General features: G+C 39.0%; 1 protein-coding gene across 4 annotated transcripts in view; it reads left to right on the top strand.

Moving 5' to 3' along the window:
- LOC120729204 (myosin-10-like) overlaps positions 1–18,961 on the top strand; it is a 62,130-nt gene that overhangs the window by 26,963 nt on the left and 16,206 nt on the right. Inside the window, exons 5-22 of one of the 4 annotated variants that reach the window (XM_040024732.1) lie at positions 110–212; positions 988–1,017; positions 1,215–1,229; positions 2,587–2,604; positions 5,125–5,217; positions 5,785–5,848; positions 6,136–6,234; positions 6,474–6,617; positions 7,367–7,462; positions 9,149–9,267; positions 10,054–10,206; positions 10,357–10,530; positions 11,148–11,321; positions 13,698–13,812; positions 16,761–16,954; positions 17,068–17,189; positions 17,648–17,717; positions 18,637–18,797. In XM_040024732.1, coding sequence (XP_039880666.1) covers positions 110–212; positions 988–1,017; positions 1,215–1,229; positions 2,587–2,604; positions 5,125–5,217; positions 5,785–5,848; positions 6,136–6,234; positions 6,474–6,617; positions 7,367–7,462; positions 9,149–9,267; positions 10,054–10,206; positions 10,357–10,530; positions 11,148–11,321; positions 13,698–13,812; positions 16,761–16,954; positions 17,068–17,189; positions 17,648–17,717; positions 18,637–18,797 — 1,944 coding nt within the window. The remainder of the gene's footprint in view (positions 1–109; positions 213–987; positions 1,018–1,214; positions 1,230–2,586; positions 2,605–5,124; positions 5,218–5,784; positions 5,849–6,135; positions 6,235–6,473; positions 6,618–7,366; positions 7,463–9,148; positions 9,268–10,053; positions 10,207–10,356; positions 10,531–11,147; positions 11,322–13,697; positions 13,813–16,760; positions 16,955–17,067; positions 17,190–17,647; positions 17,718–18,636; positions 18,798–18,961) is intronic. The other 3 variants (XM_040024733.1, XM_040024734.1, XM_040024735.1) reach the window with 3 other exon arrangements.

Genomic DNA, 18,961 nt, shown 5'->3' with positions numbered 1-18,961 from the left:
ACATTTGGTTGCCTTTTGTCTTTTATAATCATCAAATGACCGCACCGTGACAGTTTTAGTTTTTCTGGTTACTCTTTTATTTGTATCGTCTTGTTGCTTTGCTTTGCAGAGGTGAGTCAGGAGCCGGTAAGACAGAAAACACAAAAAAGGTCATTCAGTACCTGGCACATGTTGCCTCCTCGCACAAAGGAAGAAAAGATCACAACATTCCCGTGAGTATTAACAAGTCTCACCAATTTTGTAATTCTTCTCATGCTTCTTTTTAGTCCTTAATTAAATGAAAACCTGATGTAATACCAGTTTAAATCAGGGGTATCAAACTCATCTCAAAAAGTTATTCTCTTTTTTATTGGGCAAATGACAAACTGAGTTCACATTTTTACACCCAAATTTGAGCCGGCACACTAGACCTCTCTGAGAGCTTGCACATACAGGTGGATTAACATAACAGATGATTTTGGTTGTTACCAGTAGTGTTAATTTAGAGAAGCTGTGGCATAAACCTTACATCAGTAATTTGTTAATCACTGAAGATTATACAGATGGCAGTTGGAAGGTGCAAAAATTTCACATGTAGTTTTGCAACTTTTTTGCAACTTTTTTTGGTTCAAGCAACTTATTAAGATCCAGAAATGCTTTTAGGTTTTGACACATTTTTTTCTCCTGGAATCGCAGCAAAAGTCCTTTAGTGCAGTTTTCATATAAAGCCATCTAGTGTGCCGAATGGATCACATTGGTGCATGTTTGAAACCCCTTTTTTAGATTCTGCTCATAAAGTGGATTTTGATTTTTTTTTTTTTTAAATTAACCTACAAGGGGGAGGGAGGGGTCATTCCACTGCTATCCTACTAATACAGTGCTAGAAAAATGCTGTGATTGAGGTAAAGATGTTTTTTAAAAAATGGGGTTGTTGTTGAGGTGCTTGTGATTGTAAAGCTTTTGTGCACACATTCTAACAGTTTACATTTGTTTATCTGTAACAAACAGCCAGAATCACCCAAACCAGTGAAACTACAGGCAAGTTTTTATGCTTTCTTACACTCCATGTTCACATGCATGCCACACTAACCTTTAAGACAGTATTCACTAATCTAATAAAATATCTGTGTTCATCCAATGGTGTCAGCGATTTTTACTTTTCACACTTATGTGAGCTGCCTGGTGTTAACACTGAAGATATCTTATTTAGCAGATATTTTGTCTCTCTCTGTCAGGCACAAAATGCAGTTGTAAGTAAACTTTAAAAGTGGCATGATTATTCAGACTTCTTTAAATGTGTTTGTTTTTTTGTGCTTTGTTTTACTGTGATTGACACTGGTTGAAACATTATCACATGTATGTGGTGTTTATTTGTTGTTGTAGCCAAATAATAAGCCTTGAATGTCATCTTGTCATATTTAAACATTGTATTTCAGTTGTATTCATATGTTTACATAGTTAAAAAATATATGTCTGTGTCTGCTTTTTTAAGAAAGAGCTGGAGACCTTCCTCATTTTTAAAGGATGTCACCATAAGAGCTTATGATTAGCACATTTACCAAAATTACTTGATTCTCTGACCTGGTCATCATGACCCAGACAGCCTGCAGATTGTTCATGTCCTCGTGTCTTTTGTGACTTTGTTCCAAAATACCAGACGTTCAGGTCACAGCTGCGTCATTCCATGTAAAATTAACCAGGAAAAATGTTCTCATCTGAGCCGCTCAGAATCAGCTGATTTACTTAGTTATTGTGTGCTGTGTGTGTATTGTGTACGTATCCCAGCACTTTTTAGCTCTCCTAACTTTATGGGTAAAGGAGATGACGTTTTCAGGGCTAATAAAAGAACAAAAAACATAGTTAAGGTAAATTAAACTGAACCCACATCAATTTTACCACCACACCAAGTGGGACAGTCGAAAGTGTTTTTGTTTTGTTCAGCACGATTTCATCTACAGCCAAATCTGGACCAGTTTAATATCTTTGACATGGAGCGACAGAAACGAGCTCTGGTTCTTTTATTTGTTTTCTTATATTCAGTGTAGAGAAGATCATTAAGTGCATTTTGGGTAAACTTTCAGAATATGTTATAAACAGGTTATAACTTATAAACACGAGCCTCCTTTTTTATCTACATTTTGATACCAAGTTTGTCTTCTTCTTCCTTCGTTGTCAAAACGATTTTCTAATATAGTCAAATGTAACATTCGCAATTTTGGAGCCTTCAGTGCGTTTTTCAAAAATCTTTTAAATACGACTCACTGGATTCATATAAATATCATATACTAAATATAATACTTGGCTAAAACTCAGACACTACTCCTAGGATAAAGGTACATTTGTGAATGGCTTCTTGCTATCATAATACAGTAAGCAGCTGGTTCTGAGGGAGTCAGATGGTCATAAATTTACTTAAATTAAATCTTTTGAACATCAGCAGTACTCTGGGTCTCGAGGGCCAGGATAAGCTATCATGATCTGTGCTGCAGCTTTCATCCATAGACTGCAGTAGGTTGTGCATAGATGTGCCTATAACATTAATAAAATGTGTTATTTTTTTAAATAAATATCATTAATATAACTACTGAATTTCCCCATATCCTACAGAGTGGACCCCTGTTTTATGTGAGTAGTATGTAGTTTCTCACCTATTTTACCTCATTTACAAAATAAAAGGGGTGCTTTTCCCACTCTGTTTCCACTGGCTAGATAAACCCACTACTAACTAAATATTCCCTGAGGCTGTGCAGTAGATGCTTTCCATTAAACCTTCACTGAGCTGCTATATTTGGATACTTTTAACCTTCGCATTGCATGAGCTCAACTGTTTTGTTCTTACTAATTTAGCAGCTTCTGCTTATTGTAACACGCATGCAACATTTACAGTGCTGACACTGTGAGGACATTTGAAGTGGTTCACTGGCTTTCAAGTCATCTCGTCTTATCACTGAACTAGCGGCTAGCACAGAACCTCTTCTGACCTCTTTTCAGCCTAAGAATCTGGTCCAAATAAGTTCCCCACATGTACGGTGTTCTCGTTGTTGGTGAGAACAGGAACTTGCAATATTTGTCTGGCCCTGTGACCTCCAAAGCAGATGCTGAGCTGTGGAAACATAGCCACAACTGGCCTCTGCCCCAGAAGATTTACTGGGACAGTTGCGACTGATCCTTTCTGAGTCCACTAAATCTCCAAAGTACTGAGCCAAAGCACACACAGTGAACTTTTTTTATTTTTAAAAAAGATCTCTTATTTTTTGAGTGCTGGCTGATTATGGGTGACTCATTTTATCAAAATTATGCAGTAAATGGTCATTTAAAGTGGAGGAGCCAGCTCCGTTGGCTGTCAGATATCACATGTGCTCACTTTACAACAGGAATGTGGGTCAGCTCATAATGCTGCTGCTGGACCCCCACTGATGTTTGTAATCTGCTCTTTGTTTGTGTGTGCAGACCACACAGATGTAAAGGCTGCCAGTGAACTATTTTAACTACCAAGTTGCACCACACGCTTGTGTTTATATAGAAACAAAGGCTTTCGGTTTGAACCCTGTGCCGTCTGTGGGCTGCAACGCCGCTGATGGACAGAGACCAGGTTTATCCAGTTCAGCCCTGCTTCATTCCAGCTGCTCAAAAACTCAATTAAAAGCAGCACATTTAACTCTTAGGCCAAAGATCACATTACATGTCTCACATTCTGAGCGCAGTGCTGATTCCTCAATTCTCTTCAGTGGAAAATGGCCTCAGACACACTCAAACCTTCAGCGCACGCAACTATTTCTGTCGTAATGGGAAAATATTCCTCTGAGCCACAAGAAGAGAAATAACGTTGCAGAAGAAACTGTCTTTGGCTCCTTTAGACACGACAAAGCCAACAATATGGTTTGGATGGAAACACAGTGGAAACACCTGTCTAAACATCTGCATAAGTCACTTATTTATTTATTCAGCTTCCTGAAGTGTCCAGCTTGACAAAAAAGAATAAAGAAGCAAACCGTGTCTGCTGTGTGTTGTGGACACATTCTTCCTGATTTGATAAAATGGCTTTCTGGCTTTCGTCAAAGCAAAAAGATAAAACGTCTCTTTCGAAAGCTACAGACGCATCAGTCATCTTCAGTTCCATTATTTGAAGTTCAAACTTACTTTTTATCTGCCTAAGGCTGTGCAAAAAGTCCAAAAGCCTGAGTGTGACCTCATAACAAAGTGGTTAGGCTGCATACCACATGTCAGCAGAGACTCTGTTGTTTGTTTTAAACTATTAAAGGTTTTAAATGCGACAAAATAAAAGGACTTTAAAGGTGGAAATATTTGAAAGTAGCTTCATTAAGACTGTATTATTTAAACCATTGTTTAATCTATAAAATATCACAGCTGATGTTTAAGCTGGTGCTTTCATCCAGAACTTCAAAAATGTGCATTTATAGAGTAATAAACCAGAAAAACTGTTTAATTAGAACTTTTTAACCAATCAAAGAATATTTAATCTAAAACATTACAGCTGGTTTATTGACTGAGAACTGATATGAAAGCTGTTTTTGCCATAAAATTACTAAATGGATAAAGTGATTTAGACTTTCTGTCACGTATGATTTTATGTTTTCATGTGGTGGTCACATTGTGTCTTTGTGATAAAAAGGGATGAAATGTGACCTAAATTCACCTGCAGTTTGAAACTTTTGGAAACTTGTATGGCTCCGTGTCACCGGGCTCATTTAGTGCTGTGGACAACAAAATAAATACAATTAAAAAACCTTTCAATTCAAAATGATAACAATTTTTTTACTTGATTCACTTTAATTTTCTTTCCTTTCTTTTATTTTTAACCCACCACTACATTACTTTTATTCTTTTTAAAGTCTAAGAGGCAAAGAAATTACAAATTACCAGACACACGAATAATCATCTGTAGACATGTTTCTTTTGTCCAACCGTGACACTTGTCATCTTTTCTGTGGCTTTTGTTTGTTCAGTTTAACTCTATGGCGGTAACGTGACGTTTTTCTGTATAAACCAAGTCTTCGGACATCTTCTGCCTTTGTCTGCATGTCTATGTTTGACTTTTCATCGTCAGTGGAAAACTTCTCATAAGTTTATACGTTTTGTGTGTTGACCTTGATGTGGTGACAAAAGATTCCTTTTTTATGATAGGGTGAACTGGAACGGCAGCTTTTACAAGCCAATCCCATCCTTGAATCTTTTGGGAATGCAAAGACTGTGAAGAACGACAACTCATCACGTTTTGTAAGTACAGAAAAATGATCAGCTAAACTGATTTTTTTTTCGCCTCAGGACCACTTTTACTGATCCTGCGTTGGCACCTAGATGAGTTTTAGCAAATGTGTTTATGTCTTGTAACGGTAATTTACAAGACAAGGCCATTTATCTGGATACTGTTGCCTGCTAATCGTTTAGGAGACCTTTGTTATACCGGACCTGCTGGGACTTAAGGCAGCTCTTATTCAGTTATAGACAAAAAGGATCAGTTGTCTCATGTGTTTCTATAGCAAATTATTTTCTCAAATTGTTTTTTTCCTATAATTAAAATATAATTATATATTATTAGAGAAATATCAGTGACGGCCTGCATTGCTTTCTACTGGATAAAATGTAATAATCAGCCTCTCAGTCTAAGCATTACTCATGCTTTTGAAGGATTCACGCTGAGTCCTGGTACATTATTCTGCTACCATCAGTGCAGATTCTCACAGCCTCACTGTGCGTTATAAAAGAGCCATTATGTAATCGATTGAATGCCGCTCGTGTTGTTTTGTGCACTTCCTGAAAGTTATCTTATGTTAATCTCGACAGGGGAAATTCATCCGGATCAACTTCGATGTCACTGGATACATCGTTGGGGCCAACATTGAAACCTGTATCCTGTTTTAAAACAGAAGTATTCATGTAATGGGGAATTTTAAATTCAGTTTTTTTTTGGAAGCAAGAATACTTTTGTTCTGTGATCTCAGTCTGGACCATAGAAAAAGAACTGTATAAAATGTTTAACTTTTTCATGTGCTATACATATTCATTTAGTTTAGCGTGTGTTTATTTATCTCAGCGACTCCTTTTGTCAACCTTGGACACCAGATAATCCCAAAGCCTGATATGTGGCTTACTGACCCACCAAACAGATCTGGTTTTCTTGACTTTCTGTGCCAGACTTACTGGAAAAATCCAGAGCTATTCGTCAAGCCAAAGATGAGCGTACCTTCCACGTTTTTTATCAGCTGCTGGCTGGAGCCGGGGAGCACCTCAAATGTGAGCAGTCCGAGTTTCAATAACTCTAAACCGTGGCTTGTTTTTGGATTGTATTTTTGTGTAACGCAACCATAGTTTATGCTATTTTACAGTACATACAGCATTAAAATTAGACACCTTATTACGCCTTATTGTTCCTAATGTTATCAGTAGCTCTGTCATGGCCTAATTTTGTGTGAAGTCCATGTGAATCATTTTGGGGGTAAAATTTGTTTTGTTTTCCTGTCTTGTGACCATAGCGGACCTGCTTTTGGAAGGATTCAACAACTACCGCTTCCTGTCCAATGGTAACATCCCAATCCCAGGCCAGCAGGACAAAGACAACTTCCATGAGACCATGGAGGCCATGCACATCATGAGCTTCGGCCATGAGGAGATTCTGGGTATATTTTTAATAACCCAATAAAATAAACATGCATTAAAACTCTCAAACTAGTTAGTTTGCCTTTGCTTGATTGGTAAAGCGATAATTTGGTTCAAGGTTTAAGTTACAGTGAAACAGCAGCTCTCTTCAGTTCTGCGACGTGAGGGTTCAGCAAAATAAAACAGTTAAAACCTGGGTTACTGCAGATTAAGCTGCACATGATTTTCCCCTCTCTTAGAAATAATCAGGAAAGAAAACATATTTTGGCTTAGAACCACTGGAAATGTTCATGTTTGCTAACATAATAAACATGTGGCTCCTTCTGTGGTATTGTACTTTTAGCTAATGGAAAAACCTTTTATTGGATTAAATGACGTATTCCTTCACATCAAATAAAAACTGACTTTAAGGTTAGTATTAATGTAATAATTCTATATAAAAAAGACAAATAAGGTATTTTTATGTTAAAAAATATTCATGCTGTATATTATAACAGATACTGTATTTAACTCAAATTTGGACAGCACAATAAATTGATGAAAGTAAGTTGCCTGGTATAACAGTGAAGTGTTGGATGTGTTCAGCCTGTATTCCACTGTTTAGGAATAACAGTCATTTTTCTGCTGTTTGGGTGTTATTCATTACTAGTTTTGTAAGTTATCTGAGTCTTCTTGCCCTTTTTTTTGTTAACTTTCTAAATATAGTTAATGAAGTAAAATGATGTCATACTCAAGTAATTTTGTTTTCTCTGGATTCTGATATTTGTAGCCATGTTGAAAGTGGTGTCCTCAGTCCTTCAGTTTGGCAACATCGTCTTTAAGAAGGAGAGGAACAGTGACCAAGCTTCTATGCCTGATAATACCGGTAAGTATCCCAGAATTGTGTACACACACACACACACATCTGCTCTATAACCTCAGGGGTCAGGTCACCCTCCTCCTCCTGCTGCTTTTCCTCTTCTCATATATATTTCAGCTCTTCTCCTTCACTGTGCACCTCCCTCACGCTGTGCCCCTCATCCACAGCTCAGAGGGGCCTGTGATTTATGTCTGTTCGCTCCCTGCGCCTTGTCAGCTTGCCATTAAACCACATCATTGAGAGGATTTACTCCTGAAGGAAATGGGGCACAGCCTTCCAGTTCCTCCACATGTGGCACTGCATATTTGGCACTTAACAGAGCGATACGGGGGGAGAGGATGAGTCTGATGCCAACGATCCAACTCAGTTAGATATTTCCAAATTCAACAGCAGAAATCAGGACTGAAGCAGATGTTTTTTTTTGTTGTGTTTTTTTAAATAGTCAGTTTTGGCTATCTAGAACGGATTCTGCTTTTTCTACTTTTCCACAAGCTCCAGCCACATAAAATATAACACTGTTCCAGAAACATTTCTCATGAAAACTGTAGTAAATCTTAATATTAGTCATTAAAAGAAAACAGCAAAGCTCACCTATGTTTTTTCACAGATTATATATTCTGTTTATATATCAGTTAGATGATCTAATACTCAGACAGTGCTGCTAAAGTAGTTTTGGGGAAAAACCGTGTCTCATTCGAGTAACTCTTGAAAACCAAACTTTTTTTCCTCTACGCATTTAATAATTTCTGCTTCATGTTTGATTTCTATTAGGTACGAGCCACAGTTACACAAATTAAAATACTGTGGGAAATATAGGTTGTGTATGAAAGCCTTGCGTTGGGAATTGTGGCTGCCGACTTCATGAGAAAGAGAGCGGGGAGCATATTTGGGTGAATGGATGAATGAAGTACTCTGTTATGAACTAATGCTCTCAAGCTTGGTGAGCAAGTTGCATCCACTCAGGTGGTGCCTGCTAATTAGTAAGTAAGTAATTAGCAAATAACATAAAAAAGCAGTGCTACAGTGTCACATACTATTATAGATAGCCGCACAGCTAGCCAGATTACTTTTCATCTAATTCGAGAAAAAGGCTGTAAAAGTCACTGACACCACAAACACACAGGTTCAGCTGGTGACACAGCTTAGCAGAGTCACTCACATTAGTCATGATCCTAATGACCTGAAACTTTTAGCCTTTAATACAGTTTCACCAGGTTATCTATAAAAACAATATCATTCATTAGCAACAGAGAACAAAACTGCAGTTTTCCTGAATTGCCCAAGTCCATCCACACAGATCAGATATCCTGTCGGTGAAAATGCTCGAATTTACAGCAGAAAGAAACACGTTTAGATGGCAAACAGTGTGAGTTGCACCTTTCTACTAAGCGTGTTATCTACCATGATTCTGATTCACCCAATCACACGTTCATAAAGTGCTTTTTATCAATAGCCAAGCACTTTACTTAACATTCACACAGTTAAACTCCACTGACCTTCTGATTGGCAGATGACCCACTTTTAACACCTGAGCCACAGCAAAGAGCCTCGAGCCTGATACTATAAATGGTTCCTACACATTAAGTAATTTCTGCTTTCTGTTTTATATCGTGAACTGTTGGTGCATGCAGGTTGAAATCCACTGTAGGACTGATTTTCTTCTGATGTAAATGAAGTTGTTTTGCTCTCCAGCTGCTCAGAAGCTCTGCCATCTGCTGGGGATGAATGTAATGGAGTTTACCAGAGCCATCCTGACTCCCAGGATCAAAGTGGGGAGAGACTACGTCCAGAAAGCTCAGACTAAAGAGCAGGTCAGTTTGCTTTGTTTTGGGGGTTTTTCTATTGACTAATGTAATGTGTTTCCTCTTTTGTTCTTGAGATCTTTGGTAACAGATTAACTGTATATTGATTATTTAACTAAAAAATGCATTTGTGTTTTTTCTGCTAGATAGCTGCATAATATAGCTGTCTTGTTAGATGAGTTAAGGGGGCATCCAGAGCTCATGCGGTTAAAATTCTGCTTCAGGTTGTGTGTACAAAGTGTTAGATGAACTGTACCTGGGCCTTTTCCAAATCATTGTTACAACAGCTTCCTCAGTCTGTGTGGGTCCTCGTCCTAACCCCTTGTAAAGCATAGTTTCAGGCTGCTTCTGCATACTAAACGTTGTAAAACTTGTAAGTTATGTTCCTTATGCGCAACCCCAGGGCTCTCTCGCTGTGAGGCATTGGTGAAAGCACTAAGTCAGGGAAGTCAAAATAACGAAAGCTTATAGTCAAAACAGTTTAAAAAAATAAAAGCATAAAGAATGTTATTTTGAACTTTTCTACATTCATTTGTTAAATGAAGCATTGGAAATTTAAAGTGCAGTAGTCCTGCAGACTGATACAGATCCAGCTGTCATCCGAGCATTTCGGATAAAAAGTCTCAGAAAGAAAACGTGAGTGCAACTAGAAGTGTGTTTGTAGAATTCATTTAGTTTCAGCCCACACACACTTATGTCTTTTTTGTTGTTGTTGTTGTTCCCGTGCCACATTCAGCTCTTTTCTCTGTTCATTGTTTTGTCACGGTCTTCTTTTCTCACACTTTCTCTCTGCAGGCGGACTTTGCTGTCGAGGCCCTGGCTAAAGCTACGTATGAGCGTCTGTTCCGCTGGCTTGTCCATCGCATTAATAAAGCCCTGGACCGAACCAAACGGCAGGGTGCCTCCTTCATCGGTATCCTGGACATTGCTGGTTTTGAGATCTTCCAGGTCTGAATTTAAATCTTTTAGTTCTTTAATGACAAAGTTTATCTATTTATTTTTATTTGCCACGTGGTTAGTGGTTGTCAGGTTGTGTCATTGGTAATTATTTCCAGTGATGATGATGTTCTTGCTTGTGTCGATCTTCTTCTCGTTCAGCTGAACTCGTTTGAGCAGCTCTGCATCAACTACACCAACGAGAAGCTGCAGCAGCTCTTCAACCACACCATGTTCATCCTGGAGCAGGAGGAGTACCAGAGGGAGGGCATCGAGTGGAGCTTCATCGACTTCGGCCTCGACCTGCAGCCCTGCATCGACCTCATCGAGAGACCGGTCAGTTCCATTATTAGCTTTTGTCAATTAGATTCATTCTCCTTAGAACTGAAGTTGGAGAATGTTTTAACTTTAATCTTTCTTTACTTATTTACCAACTAAATTACAATAGTTAATATTTCCTTTTAGTCATGCACTGCTTCATTCTATTTAACAAATGTCCTTTTTATTCCTGTTAATGCCTAATAAAGAAATAAAGCTTGAAGTCTAAATCAGAAGAATAGTAGTCTTTTTTTCTGGACAAAAAAAAATATAGATATATATATATATATTTTGGGGGGGTTGCTTTTGGGATTAAAGAGTTTTTTTTCTGCCACAAACCACAAATTTCAAAACATAACAAAAGCCAAAAATCACATCTTCTGACAGCATGGGGGGAATAATTCACGTAGTTGTCCTGGTGTGATATCATGAAGATATCATGAAGAATATCACACCAGGAAAAAAATGGCTCAGAGTTCAAGCAGTGCGAGACACGTGTTTCTGTTAAAGGCAAATATGCCAGAGAAACTATTTTGAAAACGAAATGAGATCCGTTGTCTTTGTGTGTCGATGCTATATTCCTGTCCAGCCTCTCTGCAGTCTTAACGTCCTGTCCTGTGTTATGACTCCTCCAGGCGAACCCTCCAGGCGTGTTGGCTCTGCTGGATGAGGAGTGCTGGTTCCCTAAAGCCACAGACAAGACATTTGTAGACAAGCTGATCCAGGAGCAGGGCACGCACACCAAGTTTCAGAAGCCCCGGCAGCTCAAAGATAAGGCCGACTTCTGCATCATCCACTACGCCGGCAGGGTATGCTTGTGTTTTTTGTGGGGTTTTTGTGTTTTGTTTTGTTTTTTATCTCTATAAAAATCAGCCGGTTCCTGTTGCTGCCTCCCTGACTGTTCAGGATGTTTGATGCTTGTTTTTAGGCCATGATAAGCTAGCTCTTTTAAAAAGAATCCCTCAGTTCAGCCACACAGGTGAGAAAGTAATCAGAGTGACAGTCACAGCTGCTACAGCTGATATCATCACACTTATGCTTCAGTTTACCATAATCCTCTTTTCTGAATCCCTCTTTCATCCCTGAAAAGTCGCTGACTGTCAGAGGTCACATAAAACGCTGACACATACTTCTCCTGTGGGGGAATTTCAGGGAAACACTGAAACAGCTTGATTTATATTTCATCGTGAGGGAGTGGGTTTGGATAGTCCGTGGTGTTCCGCAACAGAGCGCAGCATTTGTCTCGTAGGGAGACCCACAGAGTAGCACATCTGCTTATCATTGTGTGGACTGTGTTGTTTCACGCCTCAATATTTCAAAAACTGAAAGATTCCAGCTGTAGGAACGTCTGCCGTGGAGAAAAATCTGCAGCACGACGAAGCCAAACGCTGCAAATGTTGTTAACACAGGTGTGCACGGAGAAAAATGATCTCACTCAGAGCAGTGTGGAAATGTTTCTTGATTTTTACACTTCTACAATCAGAAAAGATGAAAAGTCTTGTATGTGTTTGGTTTTTAGGGAACATGTGATTCAAGCAGTGACAGATGATGCACAAACTATGAAATGGAGAATTTTTTGCTAACATCAGACATGATGTTAGGTTGTGTTGCTCTTTATTGAACGGCATCTTTGTTAGCTTCAAACTGCACAGATGGGAAATTAACATTTTTATAGTTTTTGCTTTCAAGCATGAAATATTCTGACTTACAGGTCTTTAAAAGTGAATGGATCCTAAATAAATGGGGAGTTTATTATATAAATAATGACCAGCAAACATTTTCACGTTGAATTACCATCTTGACGTCTAGTCTGGGTTGTAATATATCTCCGAAATAAAAGTTGTGCCGACCTTGGAGACATAACAAAATAATATTGCTTGTTGAACGTCACTTGGATGTTCAAGTTGGATTTTCCAGCTACGAAAAAGCTTGTGTTGGAAGAAAAACCTCTGTACCGAAGAATAGTAGTAGTTGTCTTTTATCGACTACAACAAAAAAACACAAAATATTCTCAAGAGAAGAGTAAGAAAGTTAAAGAAACTGTACCATGAAAGGTAAACTTGAACTGTTCACCTCTCGCTCTGGAGTCCGATTCTCATCCAACTGCGCTAAATGATCCTGATACAGAGTTTATAAAGCTGCAGGAGGTAGAGAGGCCTGTCCCATGAGGTCCTGTGCTTCTCCAGTCTAAATGTTTGGGCAAGATACTATCACTGCGTGCATGAAAGCACCTACATAGCTCTTTAAGTTGGTAAAATAAAGCACTGTGAATGTGGCGTGTACGTTTTTAGAATAAAAAACACCTTATAGGTCATAGTGACAGTTAAATTCACCATGAAGTTCACAATGATTGAGACAGAATTTACACATAGATATACGTTAATGGGCTTCCAAATGTTAAAAATGTAATAGATTACATTTTGGTTAACCATATCATTTATGTATACCTGTCAGTGATGATCATTCAGAAATGATCAAATCTTTTCTGTTAGAAAGATACAAATAAATGAGATAAAGTTAACAAAATAAACTTTATTTATCCCAAAGGTGGGGAATTAGTGTCTGAGCAGCCAAATATTTTAAACTTTGAAATAAAGTCGTTTTTTTTTCTTCATTATAAATTTGTTTATTTTTGGGTGGCTTTTTGTTATTTTTCAATTATAATATAAAAAAGAAATGAAGCAGAATGTCAATAAAGCAAGACAAACAGACAATATCAGGAAGATGGAACGATACTGTACGAATGAGCGCACTTACATAAACAATAGAAAAAAACTTAATTGAGTAACACCTAACAAATTTCCTGGATCTGTGACTCTGCACAGACACTCGATCAGTCCACGCTCACCTGTCTCATCCTTAATCAGCTCACTGAGCTCGTCCATATTGTGCAAACACCGGCCGTTCCCCGTGATAACCAGCTGTGAAACTCTGTCCCTTCCATTGTGGTTTCATTGGCATCAATATGTTTTGTAAAACAAAACAGCCACATCAGGATAAAGCTAGGAACATGAGAACATGAGAGCTTTTGCAACAGGTCACCACTCATCATACGGCCTGGAAAAAGTGATATTTTTATTTTATTTTTTTTCTTTCTGTTTTTAATATGAATTCATGTTAAAAACCAAAATGTCTTATAGATAATAGTGCGTTTTTCTGAGCTATACCTCTATTTACTCTTACAGGTGGACTACAAGGCAGATGAGTGGCTAATGAAGAACATGGACCCTCTGAATGACAACGTGGCGACACTTCTCCATCAGTCAACTGACAAGTTTGTGGCTGAACTGTGGAAGGATGGTAACGTACCAGCTACTTATCTCTGAACGCTTAAGTCAGCTGTAACAACTACAACCAACTGGTTCTATTAATACTTCCTGTAGTTCATTATGTTTGTACCTGTTTGCTTTTCTACATCTACATGTCTGTCATGGAAGCCTACTAACAGCAGCAGCTGTCTGCCTCGTTTACCCTTTTCTAAGAGCGCCCCATCCTTGTCTCTCTCTCTCTGTGTTGTAGAGATTCAGACCATTCAAAGGGCCTCATTCTATGACAGTGTCACTAGTCTGGATGAGCCGGCAGGTGAATGACTGGGTCGTGCTGGGCCAGAATCATAGTTGAAAGTGACCTGTTGGTACATTTCCGCCCAGATCTGGCTCTGTGCTTCATGCTTCAGCCAATGCTGTCCGTCATAGCTGCAGTGGCTCCCATCTGCTTCCAGGCTGCATGGCTCCCTTGTCTCAGCCAAAAGCAGTAGTGCCCAGTTCCTAAATAAGCTAGAGTAGAATATAGTCATTGTCTCTCTTTAGTCGAACCAGTGTGCTTTAATTTGTTTCGGTGTGTTAGTGGGCTGACATGGGGTCTTGTGATCTTTGTATGTCCAGCTGCCCTGAAGCAAGCAACAGGAATCTAGTGCAGCTGTGTCTGAGTCTGATTGCTGTTTATTCTTCCCTTTGTCCCCCATCAGTGATGTGAAACATCCACGAGCAAATGAAGGATTTGAAACTCTACTGAAGAATATTTAATAACATTATTTTCCCGCCTTCCTCCTGTCCCTAGACACAGTGGCAGAGAATTAAAACCAGATGTGGAATTTTGCTTTGGCTCTGAGCTCACATATCACTGTGGAGGGTCCAGAAAGCAGGTCGTGTATCACCTCGGTTAAACTCAGGAGTCTGTGATTGTAATTATGATTTAACTGCAGGGGCATTAATAAATAGTGATGGGGGGAAAATATCAATCACAGCATATTGTATCCCTCCCTCTTGCAGTGTGATTATTAAAACTTACAGGCACTCTAAACCCGTTCACCCTCCAGCCTGACTTATTTACTGAATAAACTGAAATGACACATTACTGAATAATATTACTGAATAATAATGATAGACAAAGGTATCTGTATAGAATAAGTAATACTTGCTTTTTGTTACTTTTCCAGTTTTTAAGATATAAGTTATTATAAATGTGTTTCTTCTTGTTACATTTTGTAATGTAGTATGGTGAGCTACTTATGACACACCCCTTTTTATAAGTGACACATGGGTCAGTCCACTTGCTCCCACCCCCTGATAGACTTTTCCAGTACTGTTCCAAACAAATCAGCTGACTCTAAGGAGGTCACCTGTTATATGAGATGACCCAGAGTCTGTGTTTAATCAGGTGTTAAGACTTACAGGTTTTAGGTTTTGTCAGTGAAGCTTGTGTAAAGTTGTCTGTTGGAATTACTGTTGATCACATCCCGAGGTCCATCGTAACAGGCAGAGGCAGGGATGTCTCACTGCTAACATGAGTCTGAGTCTGTTTAACAGCTGGTTTCAGGTTTAGTTCAAAGCAGTATTTCCTGTTATACTGGAGGTTTTTTAAGCACAGCAGGCCGTTAAATGATAATATACAAGAGGATACTGATGATGAAGGGTTTAGTTTGTTTTGTTTGTTTGTTTTGTTGAGGTCATTCAAAAGCAGAACGTGATGGTCAAAATACATCATGTTCGAGTTGTGGGTCTTAAATGAAGTTCAGACTCACAATAACGTGTCATAAAGTTACCTCAGCTGCTCAAACCCACAAGCAAGTAGATCTCACAAGTACAGGTCGTCCCACTGCCGTGGCCCTAACCTCCGAAAAGTTATTGTTTTTTCTTCAAAACCTTGATTTTTTTTTTTTCCACAATCAAAAGCGCTTCATCTTAAGAAAAAATCACTCAAAAGTGCTGATGTTTATACTTAGGTATGTTCCTTCACAAGAGCAACTCACACTGTAGTTTATTTTAAGAACGCATACACCATCCTGCTCTCAGAAATATCTGATAGAGCACCAAATCCACCACAAAATACACAGAAAACCGAAAACTATATTAATCCAGCTGTTTTGGATCTAGCTGTTCCCTCTGTTTCCCACACATATATTTTACTGAGGCAGGCCACTCTAATATATTTTCCCATCCCACTATAAAAAGAGACAAATTTTAGCATTTTTTGTTTCTATTTTTTCATCATCTAAGAAAATAACACCATCCATGATCAGTTTACTGACTGACAACCCCCTCGCTCTTATTTAGAAGGTTAAGTCACTGCTAACCAGCTACCCGTGGCGTTTCCCATCTCATGTTTCCCATAACGACTCGCTTGTTGGCAAAGTTGTTGTTGTTTATGTTGTTGTTGGTGTCTTCAAAATCATTTGGCAAGAGGATCTCTTAAAGAGGCGGCTGATTATTACCGTTCAGTTATTTATTAATGTAACAGGTGTAGTTCTCTCTTATTTTGCTAGTCATGGTTAACCCTGAGTTAACACTGAGTGATGCTTTTTAAAAGAAGTTATCAAAAAGCATATGCACTGTTTGCTGTCTTATAGTTACGAAACTTTCTTATTATAACTTTAATGTTATTATCTTAGCAGTATGAAAGTGCAGTTGTTGTTTTTTTTTTATCAAAGGCACTGAAATATTGAAAAGCATGAATTTAGCCGCCATCGAACACCCACAGAAAGGTTCCTCTCACCACGGAGTCGTGTGTGTACAGTGTTTAAACTAAGAAACAGTTTGGCTAAATGTTTCATCTCCACCTGCAGAAACAAGCGATACTTTTAGACGCTTGACTGCTGCTTTGGTAGACTGCCTTCATTTGATAGTTTTCATTCATCTGCACTCGGTCATGTAGCCACATTATGCCACCGTGCTGCTACCACTTGTTCCTGCGGTGACCATCTCAGAAATACACAGACTCACAATAATATGTTCCCGTCACCCCTCCAGTCGACCGGATCGTGGGACTGGACCAGGTGGCAGGAATGAACGAGACGGCGTTTGGTGCCACCTACAAAACGAAAAAGGGCATGTTTCGTACAGTGGGACAGCTCTACAAAGAGTCACTCACTAAGCTTATGGCCACACTGAGGAACACCAACCCCAACTTTGTCCGCTGCATCATCCCCAACCACGAAAAAAGAGTAAATACTTTTACTATCTAACTTAAGTGGAAAGTCTGGGACTCCTTTAAAAAAAATAAAATATGGTAAAGTTTCTGTTTCTGTATTTAAGAGTGTATCATTTCCTCCTTCAGGCTGGGAAACTTGAGCCTCACCTGGTTCTGGACCAGCTCAGGTGTAACGGAGTCTTGGAGGGGATTCGTATCTGCAGACAGGGCTTCCCCAACCGCATCGTCTTCCAGGAGTTTAGACAGCGGTGAGAAACATCACCACTTTTTTTAACTCCCGAAAGGTTGATTCTGTTCATCTGGACGTAGCGTTTTCATTTGGAGAAACGTTTCATCGCTCATCCAAGTGACTTTTTCAGCCTCAGCTAACTGCAGGTTTCCCCAGTCTGCACAATGACTGAAACTAGTCCACTGAATGAACAATGGGCTGTGAGGTCAGTTCCTTGATCATTATTATGCAAATTGTCATGAACATTGATCAACAACCATTGATCAAAGACCAATGGCCCTGAGAACCATTCACAGAGAGGTGGGGAACGGCTGCAATCACAGCACGAAAAACGCTACGTCCAGATGAACAGTATCAACCTTTTGTGATTTACTTACCTGGATGATTGAGCATCCAAGTAAATAAATTTTTAACTCTTTATTTTTTCTTTTCCAGAAGAAAACTCACTTATTCACACTTTGTTCTCTTTGTACACAGATATGAAATCCTTACACCCAACGCTATCCCCAAAGGTTTCATGGATGGGAAACAAGCCTGTGAGAGAATGGTAATGCTATCTTTCCTGATCCTGTGATGGTTGTTGGATATATACACCACTGCTGATAGGAGAACACTTCTGACACATCCAAAAACAAAGTGAAACAGACTTCAAGGCTCAATCCACACTGATTGAAGGAAACTTTACATTTAACCCATAAACAGAAGCAAAAACATTTACAGGTTTGAATATGCCCAGGACGAGCACTGACTGGACAGTCAACCTGGAGGGGCTGTCAAAATGTTAATTTGTCTTTTTAAATGTCTGTGAAGGTTCTCAATCATCCAGGTCATCCAGTCAAAGCTCCTTTGACTGTCTTTTTAAATGTTTTCTAAACTTGACTAGACAAGAGTTCTCATTAATACAACAGCTTTAAGTCTTAAACAAAAGAAATCAGGCCACATACCTCAAACCAAGAGTGGAAATTCCCTCCACACCACATATGAATAGAGTTCCTGGGTCCAGAACGATTTCTGGATCTGAAAATTTGTGACATTTTCTTGGAAGCCATCAAACTACCAGTTTTCATTTTACCCCATTTTACCCCTCAGCCATAGAAGGCTGATGGGGTATTGGGTGACATGGACAGTTTGTGAATGCAATAACTCAAGAAGGACGTCATCTAGGATCTCCAACCTGATACCATATGTGCGTCTACCAAAATGCTGAGGGGTAGCACAGTATTTTGTTTATTTTTATATGCATTTGTGTAGATGTCGCCTGAAATGTCCAGCCTGACCTCATCTTGCAATGGTAAAGAATCCTTCCAAAAAATTTCTTCATCTAGATCTGGATTGACACTAAGAGTTAGTCAGGCCTGACCTATGCTAAAAGTTTGTAACTTGAATAAATCTATTAATCTCTGTGGTAGAGGTTGTTTAAGCCCGTGCAGTTTATTCATCTACAACTTGCTGTGTTCCTTTTATAGATCCAAGCCCTGGAGCTGGACCCCAACCTGTTCCGGATTGGTCAAAGTAAGATCTTCTTCAGAACTGGTGTTCTGGCTCATCTGGAGGAGGAGCGAGACTTAAAGATCACTGACATAATCATCTACTTCCAGTCCGTGTGCCGTGGATACTTAGCCCGCAAGTGAGTCTTTATATCGCTGTATGTGCTGCTACATATGGGTTATTCCCATATAATAGTTTACATCCTACAGTCTACAATACTCGGTAGTTTGCGCCCCCTTCCTTTCCTGTACTCTCTGGCTGACCTTCTTGTAGTATTGCTAGTAAGTCACCTGTCACATGCTT

This window comes from Simochromis diagramma, unplaced genomic scaffold (assembly GCF_900408965.1).
Source record: "Simochromis diagramma unplaced genomic scaffold, fSimDia1.1 OVJJ01000302.1, whole genome shotgun sequence".
Classification (NCBI taxonomy): domain Eukaryota; kingdom Metazoa; phylum Chordata; class Actinopteri; order Cichliformes; family Cichlidae; genus Simochromis; species Simochromis diagramma.
This window is presented reverse-complemented; position numbering and strand designations above follow the sequence as displayed.